At 28.5% G+C, this 9,950-nt stretch overlaps 1 protein-coding gene across 2 annotated transcripts; it reads left to right on the top strand.

The window, feature by feature from the left end:
* Window positions 1-3,370: 3,370 nt before the first annotated feature.
* LOC132937372 (profilin-like) lies at window positions 3,371-6,860 on the top strand. Of its 2 annotated transcripts, none has more exons than XM_061004192.1 (4): window positions 3,371-3,757; window positions 5,270-5,441; window positions 6,006-6,109; window positions 6,512-6,860. In XM_061004192.1, the coding sequence occupies exons 1-3, from the start codon at window positions 3,644-3,646 to the stop codon at window positions 6,101-6,103; spliced, it is 384 nt and encodes a 127-aa protein (XP_060860175.1). In that variant the 5' UTR covers window positions 3,371-3,643; the 3' UTR covers window positions 6,104-6,109; window positions 6,512-6,860. The 2 variants fall into 2 exon arrangements, with proteins under 2 accessions (XP_060860175.1, XP_060860174.1); XM_061004191.1 differs by having other exon boundaries at window positions 3,373-3,757; window positions 6,525-6,860.
* The last annotated feature ends 3,090 nt before the right edge of the window (window positions 6,861-9,950 follow it).

Consider the following 9,950-nt stretch of genomic DNA (forward strand, 5'->3'; position numbering starts at 1 on the left):
TACTTTATTCACAATAATATCATCAAATATACTTGGTAATATCATAGGCTGACTGACCGTTTTCGCTCAGAATCGTTTTTCTTATACAATGATATTATATCATTGAATTCAAATTTAACACCATCCATTACAATGACCCACTTGTAACCTACTGTACAGCAGAGCGACATCTACTTATCCACCTTTTTCTATGTTAACTTTACTTAACAAGTTAAAAAAAAAAATTAACTTACCCAGCCTTGCATAATTGCATATTAAGTAATATACCTACAAGATGGTGCATTTTGCAAATTTTGTGTAGGCAACGTTTTCGAAGTATCATAATCAGGGCTCGGGACTTAAAGCATTTGCTTATTTTTATGGATTGACTTAATATATAGCAGAGTGCTATGGAAGTGTATGTCGTATTACGACACGTTCAATTATGAAATTTGAAAGTGCTTTTTATGCTTTTTTCATGGATTTAAAAAAAAATGCTTGTTTTTAGTTTATTTTTGCTTTTTTGATCAGTTTTTCTACTTTTTATGGTTTTTTACTACAAAGTTGTTTTTGAAAGAATTAAAATTTAATCATTTGATGCAATAATGACGGTAAGATTTAATTAACTAATTTTTTTTTAACTAATTGTAAATATCGTTTACATTTTAATTTTCAGAAAATCGCTCGGAAAATCTATAAATAGTAATGCAAATTGTCTTGAAAGTGAAGTTTGATTTTATTTATTAATTTTTTAGTTAGAAACTTACTTTTCCTAATCATTATTTTTAGCACAGTTATACAAATTATGTCTATAGTACCTTCTTCATCATGTAAAAAGAAAGATTTTTTTTTGTTTGATGAAATATTTTTGCTTGAATTTCAGTTTTTTAAATGCTTATTTGAGTGCTTATAATGATGTTTTTAAGCGCTTATTTTAATGATTTTAAGTGCTATAAGTCCCGAGCCCTGATTCATAATTCATAGGTAAGTGGTGTGCTCCATTCTCAAGTGTTACCTATATGCTATAGCTTTATGTTAAAACAATGTATAATCACTGGAAACATTCGGTTGAAACATTTACCAAACACTTATCCCTCGAATATCACAAAAAAATGTTTTCGTTATGCTAGAAATTTTTCAAAGTCCTAAAAAATCTATAAACGTCTATTGAACAACGATTAGATACCGGAAAGGCAAAATTAAGCCAATAATCAAACCTATTACTATATTTAAATTTAAATTTCAAGCTAGATTGAATAGCTTCATGCTGTGACTTCATGACTATGATGTCGATTCATAGAGATGAATACCTAATGTTTAACAGTTTTTAATAAAATTAAAAATAATAGGTACGTGACTATATGATGACTCCAGGATGTTTTATCACCGTCCTTAACGTACCTATAGGCTATAACATAGCAAATTCGTGATCAGAAGTTAAAATTTTGTATACCTAGTTATCTATAATAAAGAAATGAATTGAGTAGGCATTGACACACCATCAAGGACATTATCATTTATCTATGTGTATTTTCATGGGTTTTTTATGATATTTTAATTTTTTAGCAAATTATGGGTAGATAGGTAATAGGTATAACTCGCTTAGAAATGAAAATATCGTAAACAGCTCATGAGGAAACATAGATTATGATTTATGATACTATTATACCAGATTTAAAACAGATCAATTCACTCTAATCTTAAAGCTCACCCAAAGGCGTAATTTCAATATTTTCCAGGGTAGGGCATAATAATGACACAACACGTCATATATAATAACATATTAAAATAGAACTAAATAACTAGCCTGCAGGGCCGTGTTTAAACATTTTGTGCTCCGCGGGGGCAACATATTTTACCACTTCACCCACCATCAAAAAAAAAAGTTATTTCTTAAAATGTAAGGTAACTATTATTTTGTGGCATAAATAAGGTTAGATTTTGAATTTTTTTTTTTTTGAAATATTTCTATTTTAATGAGTTATGAACAATCAGTGATGCAAACAGAATTTTTCGGTCGGATTTAGTTTCAAACTTACCTATACACTTTTTCAGTCCGCAAGTTTACGAATTTCCACACGTCGGAGGTTTTTTTTTTAATTTTTCTGTTAACAATAAAATAAAGGCGTAGGTACAATAGGTAATTTCTGATTCTACTAAAACAATAAAAATGAAAAACTCACATTTACAAAAAAAATCACAAATGTTATTTTTAGTGTTTTATTTAATAACAAGATTTTTAAGTTTTTTTAACATTAACTTCTACAGAAAATTTGACTAACTTGTTTTTAAAGTACCATTAAAAACACACATTTTAAAGAAAAAAAATTTTAAAAAATCGATTTGGAGGTACATCAAATTCTTTCATATTCTTTCTTTTATTCATATTTTAATTTATTAATTATCTCTTAAATCTCTAGGAAAAGCAATGTTAAATAATCATACTATAGTTTTTATAAAAAAAATATAAGTAAAACAAAAATAAATGATTTCTTTGTAAGCGTTCCCAGTAATTTTCAAAAGCGACGTGAAAAAGATCATAGGCTGACTGACCGTTTTCGCTCAGAATCGTTTTTCTTATACAATGATATTATATCATTGAATTCAAATTTAACACCATCCATTACAGTGACCCACTTGTAACCTACTGTACAGCAGAGCGACATCCACGTACCCACCTTTTTATAATTATTAATATTATTTTCCGACTAATTGATGAAAGCAGTATGCATTTTTGATCTGTAATATTTGCTTTTGACGGTAGTATATATAATAAAAATAATAATATATAATATAAATGTATTTATTTTTTAATACTATTAATACACAATAATAATATGTCAATATAAATTTGCCGCCCCCTAAATTGACTGTAAAATGTTCCGCCCTGGCAACAGGGTACACTTGACTTGCCCCCCCCCCCCCCCCCTAAATACGCGCCTGTAACTGCCTACACAAAATTGAGCTACTCAACACGGATTTGCTATGGTGTACGTTTGTAAGACAAACGCCGCATACCACGTAAGTGGCGTCCTAATAGTCAAATTATTAGAAATTGTTTTCTTCGGTAACAATAAGCGGCCGGTCGATCGTTTGATTTAGGCGCCATAACGTCATGGAGGTAGAAACGGTGAGCGGTGACGTTATGCGGTGCGCGCACCGGTACGCACCGATGACGCGGTGTGTTGGACAATGTAATATGTCGTTGTAGATTTTTCTGCCCGTCATCCAATAATCTTTTATGTGTATAAAGTGTTATATAATGTATACGCCGGGTGTCGCTCGCACGCACACGCACACGACAACGCGATAGTCGACGCACGCGCAGACGGACCAATTAGTGACCAACTCAAGTACACGCACACACTCACACGCACGTACACACTTGCGCAGGCAAACACACACACACGCGCGTGTATACAAACGCGTACGCACACTGACACACTAACACGGACGCATCACCACACTGCCATCACCGTCCGGTGCGAGACGACTACTACCCATTTCTCTTTTCTGTCCTATTTTTTTCTCCTTTCCCGACCGTCTTCTTCTCCGCACACTTTTCGCACCACCGGTTACCACGCGCTTTCCGGCCACCGCCCCCCGCAAATTCGCGCACACATCAGTAAACGACGTACAAACAACCGCCCTTACTTTCTTCAACATGTCGTCCTGGCAAGATTACGTCGACAAACATTTGCTGGCATCCAGGTGCGTCACCAAAGCCGCGATCGCCGGCCATGACGGCAACGTGTGGGCCAAGTCCGACGGATTCGACGTGAGTATGAACAGTTGTTGTAGGTTAGCCTATGGCGGCGCCATTCATTACAATTTTTTTTTCAGGCAGAATATTTATTATTAACACCCACCCCATGACCATACTTATAATAAAATAGAATTCTAATATGTACCTCTACCCGCATAAATTATTAATATTAAATATTTTACATCCGACTCATCCTACTTATCCACCCTATACTAACTCTATACTGGCCTTGACTCCTGTGCTTCAAAAAATTACCTTAACGCTGCCACTGCGTTCTGATTGAACGCCCGCACACACTATGGCGGTAGCAGCACTGGTTAAGCCACTACCATTGGAGTGTGTGCAGACCTTGGTGCGGTACATTGGTTTTTCTGTTCACTTTAAGTCTTTCAAAGCGGTGTCGTATATCCAACTCATAGGTACATTGGACGCACTAATTTTCCTCCTAACTTACCAACAGATTGATAGCCCTCATTTAGTTACGTCCATACTGCTACCGAGGTGTCGACTGAATATAATGTTACACATTTTAAATCTGCATTTATTAAACTTATTTCATATTATATCTATGGTGTAGCTTGGATTCGTTCAAGGAAAATAGTATTCATTTAACATTGTAGGTATCTATCAAGACGTCAAGAAATTTTGAAAACATTTCAGGACGCACGGTTCTTGCCAAACTGCTTAGAATATTGTTACAATGAATTAGAAGATTAATAATATGATTAATTAATTTTATATTATGTGATATACCAAATATCTACCTATTACCTCGAGACCGGTCTTTGTGTATAATATTTTTGTTTTTTCATTATTGCCATCTGTTCATATTTAGCACAACATTTAACATTTTAATTTAATTTCCTTAGTTATGAAATAATTTAAGGAGAAATAACTATCTAACGCTAGGTCTACATAGGACAAGAAAACAAAATAAAACATAAACTCGAAACTTTTTCAAACAAAGACAGGACAATTTAAATTGTTTTTAAAGCAGAAACAAAACAAAAACCAAACTCTTTGTGGAACTAGTATAATAAATGTATCTAACAGAATGTTATTTTCTATCGAATAGGTAAATAAAAATTACATTTTTATTATCCCCAATTTTCCTTTTTTAACCATTATGTAAAGTGGGCCGTCTTACCATTACTTCCCCCAACATTTTCAACACCTAAAAGTAAAATGTAATATGGTTTTGGGTTGGACACACTGTATACCAGTTATGACAGCTAATAAACATAGTTTCAAAGTATGATCTGATTCAATCATAATTTTTTAAAGTTAGGTATGTTAAAATTATAACAAGTTTTTAGGTACAAATAAAATATACTTAATACAATTCTAACAATATAAATCTTTAAGTTTTAAGTATGAAAAAATATAGTATAAATCTATTTACCTTTTTTTTTTTTCGTTAATTTCAAGATTTAAGTATGTATACCCGCTGAAAGTCAAATAGATACTAATAGATGTTCTGATTATTAAAACTTATTTATTAATGATTTTTTTTTGTTTTTATAGGTATCAAAAGAGGAATTGAGCAAAATAGCTCTGGGCTTTGAAAATCAAGATACATTAACATCTTCAGGCATTACATTGGCAAGCGTTCGCTATATTTATTTATCGGGCACTGACAAAGTTATAAGAGCTAAACAAGGAAAAGTTGGAGCTCATTGTGTGAAGACTCAACAAAGTAAGTTCTAATTTAATAAAATATTGTATTCAGATCTTGTATTGAATATATATTTGTATTTTTCAATTAATTGTGTCATCACTGACAACATTGGTACTGCTAGCACATTTGTTCCCCTGTTATAATTTGTTTACTGTTTACCTTACTTTTCCATATGTTGTATTTAATGTGTTTTTTTTTCTTAACATTGTGTATTACCCTTTTGATGCTTAACTTTCATTAACAATTTTCATCCTTACTATTGTGGCTGCTACATTTTTATATTGTACACTCAAATTGTCTAGATGACCAATAATTTAGCCCATTATCTCTACCTATAAGTTTTCATGGATAATTAGATGTTATTTTAGAAGTCAGGATATATAAATATTATTAAATAATATGGAAAAATGTTTAAATAATTATTTCCAAGGAAAGTTATTTTAATTTATCATAACTTTTATGCTATAAACAATACAATTATATGAGAATTAAAATAATATTTCTAAGTATTAAATTAATTGTATTGACATTTTTGCCGTCTGTAATCTAGTTAATCTTAATATTTTTTTTTTTAATTTTCAGCGATTGTTGTTTCATTATATGAAGATCCGGTTCAACCACAACAGGCTGCATTGGTAGTTGAAAAACTTGGAGATCATTTAGTTGCCCATGGTTATTAAAAGAATGTAAGTGGAACCACATTTTCAATTATGATAATAAAAGACAGATGTGATACTACTTAAACCAACTTCTTTTAATATATTATATTTATGTTACATTTACATAAACTTATTCAAATATGGATTTAAACTAACTAGTTTAGAATACAGTTCGCTTTAATAATTTTTCTACTTATACCTAACTTAATTCTAATATTCTCAAGTAAACCATCATATTGTAATGATAAATTAATTTTCCTATAACTATTATTTATAAATCTTGCTATCAATTTTAAAATAACAATCGAGTAGGTAGATTTATAGAATGAAATATTCCCATGCCCTTTACTCATAAAATGTGATTAGCTGTTATAATTATTTATTTTCATTGTTTATAAATAATTGCTCATTTAAATTTTTACATTAAAGTAATTATTTACAGTGCAACGAAAAATATAACACGGAGTTCGCCAAGAACAAGACTACCATGCAATATTTATTAATTTTTATTAATATTAAACTATGATAAATTGATTCTATTAAATAATTTTATTATGATTAAAATCAATAGATTTAAATAATTCTCAAATTGTACTGTACTGAAGCCATGTTAAAATTTTAAGTCTTGTTCTTGTAAGAAAATGAAGAAAATATATCCCCAGTAATAAGCATTTTTAAAATTTGTATTTAACTTAGTAATTACTTTATTTTTAACTATCATTTTAAATAATAAGTCATGAAATTATTATTCTAAATAAACAATATTTTATTTTGAGTATGTTTTTTAAATTAGTAAGTACTGTAATAAATATGCATATTATATTATCATTTTGATTAAGGAGAATTGAATATTTATCAGTTAATTTTTAAGATCAAAATTATTTTACTCTAAATTATTATGATTATTAAAAAAAAAATCAAATGATATTAATATGTATATAAACTATAATAAACTGTAATGTTATTCTTAAGCTTTGTATGTTAATAATAATATTTCATGTCAACAAGTTTTGATTTTACATCTTTATTGTATTTATACTTAATAGATACAATCGATTATTGAAAAATACTGTATGTAAGAATAAAACAACAACATTTTTTCTCATTGGCTTTCCATATATTATATATACATTTTTATATTTTTAATAAAGAAATTTAATAATATTATCTACATTTATACTATAAATTTTCGATCTGCTCATTTAATTAATATAACATTTTTAATTGTTAAATTTTCTAGTCCTGGGGATTTTATTTTAACTATTAGAGCTCTAATTGTACAAATAAATTAATAAAATAACATAATTGTAATTTTTATAAAAAAAAAACCGCTCTTTTTCATAAAATAACAATAATAAAATCAAAATTAAATTTTCGTGTAATTAAAAATATATTACATATAAATCAATGCATAATGATATACTAAATCTAATGTATAATGTTATAGTAATATATTTATTTAATATTTAGATAATCCTCCAGCCATCCTTTAATGTATTGCTCTATTAAGTAAACCGTAATCCAGTAAGTTAATCTTTTGTGTAATTTATGTAGTAATCAAAAATATAATTGATATCCTTTATAATAATTATTTGTGTATCTTTCTGTTTCTATTCTTATAAACCTGTCTTATACTACCTAATAATATTCAATACATTTTTTTTGGAACTATATTCTATTAATATAGCATATTTCAGTGAAAACATTTCATGTTTTTATAGAACAAGGACAAAATTGTGTTCAGGAAAATACCACTTATACTTTTAGAAACTTGATATAATAAATAATACATTTTAAATGCAAATATATCAATAGATTAACTGTATTATATTAAGTGGTATAGTTCACTATTTATGACCGTTTAATGGCTAATATATAATATAACATATTTTTTTAATTATTAATTATTTATTTATTACCTAAATTTTGATAAAAAAATGATTAATAAAAAATAAAAATAGAAGTATTTTCAAATTTATGTTTCATTGATTTGAATTTCAACTATTATAATAATATGATCTACAGATTAAAAATAAGTTAAAGACAATTTGTAACTACTTTATTGATTATTTATAAAGATACATTTTTAAAATGTAATTTAATAAAATAATATATTTTAATCGTATGCGTAGCATCGAAAAAAATTCTCCAGTGAAAGTTAACAGTTTCTACTTGTGTATAAGTGTATTTACACTATGCTTGTGTTACATTTAATAGTATTACAGAAATTTCACTAAACAGGTAAGTCAATAAATTACTTACATTTTTATGTAGACCAACAAACAACAGTCTACAAATAGATGCAATATTTGGACATTTTTTTTATTGAAATATGATAATAGAATAAACATTTGTTTGGCTTTGGATTATGGTCAGGCTTTAAATTCTAATGCAACAATTTTCAATGGGTGTAATGTTACAGTGTACATTGTTAAGTTTTGACACTGTATATTTCTGTTATATTGGGGACTTTTTTTGTATCGTATGTAGTTTAGAATACTGAAAACAATGGTGAAGTCAGGCTTTGGCAGTCGGACTTATTTTTGAAGTCCGAGACTCATCTAATTTTACATAACAGGTCTAGGTATGTTTTACGTGCACGTTAGTGATGACATTTGTATATGAAAATACTATAAATTTCAATTAGCTGTAACTTCAAAACTAAGTCGGACCGCCAAATCAAACAAAAAAGTTCCATACACTCTTTGAAATGAGATTGCAATCTCGACAGCGAGCATTTTTTATCCACAACTGTCAGACTCTTATCCTCTGAGTCAACCAGTAAAACCACTTAACTGGAATGAAGCCACACCCATGACCCATGCACACTAGTAAGCTGTCGAGGTATGATTGTTATTTTGAACAAAGTATTTATGTTAGCCCTTGATGTGAACAAAAACAAAGGATTTTGTGAGAGTTAAACAACTGACACTGTAAGAAAATAAATGAAGCTTGACTATAGATAATAGAAAGCTGTATTTATTGGTTAGTATGTACATATAGCACAATTGTAGCATAAAAGTCAAATTTACAAACTGAAACAGATTAATAGTAATGTAATGAAACTTGTAAAGAAATAATATGATTAAACTGATTTATTGATTGCCCGAACACGTACCATTGTTACTCACCTTGTATACCAGTCGCTAATAGATTTACAAATTGTAATATTATTTTGTGTAATAATTACAGAGACCGGATTTTTGTTTACTGAGGCTATGCAATATCATTTGGATGCGGTTTCTCGACTATTCATTTAACAACAAATATACCTACACAATTATATTTTGCATAAAAATACATTATTAGATAATATTTATACATAATGACATATTTTAGAAATATTTCTTCTTTTCAAACAATACATAATAAGGCAATTAGAAAAAAATAGCAAACGGGAAATGGAAATTGTTTATTATGTTTTAATATACTGTTAGTATTAACAGTATTAGTGCGGTACATTTTTTCTTCTATAACAATCTGTGCTCATTGATTAAATATAGAGATTTACCTATGCTATATTGTCATTAATGGTTCTCATTTGTTTGATTTCTTATGAAATATATTTGTTCTAGTTATTGTTTATTTTAATTAGTTTTTTTTTACACATTTAATACATAAAAATTTTGTTGAATTGTTTTTCTTGTAGTTTGATTATCCAAGATTTAATTTTGAACACTTCAATCATAGTATAACAAAAAACTTTTTATTTTTTTTTTGTAAAAGTATATATTTTAACGGTTAAAGAATATTTCTCTATATTTTTACTGTATATAAACACCTTATTTCACCATTTATTAGAACATAAGAATCCAGTCTTAAGTGTTAAATAGCACAAGTATCCCAAACGGCACATAGTTGATTATGA

Source organism: Metopolophium dirhodum, chromosome 1, assembly GCF_019925205.1.
Source record: "Metopolophium dirhodum isolate CAU chromosome 1, ASM1992520v1, whole genome shotgun sequence".
Classification (NCBI taxonomy): Eukaryota; Metazoa; Arthropoda; class Insecta; order Hemiptera; family Aphididae; genus Metopolophium; species Metopolophium dirhodum.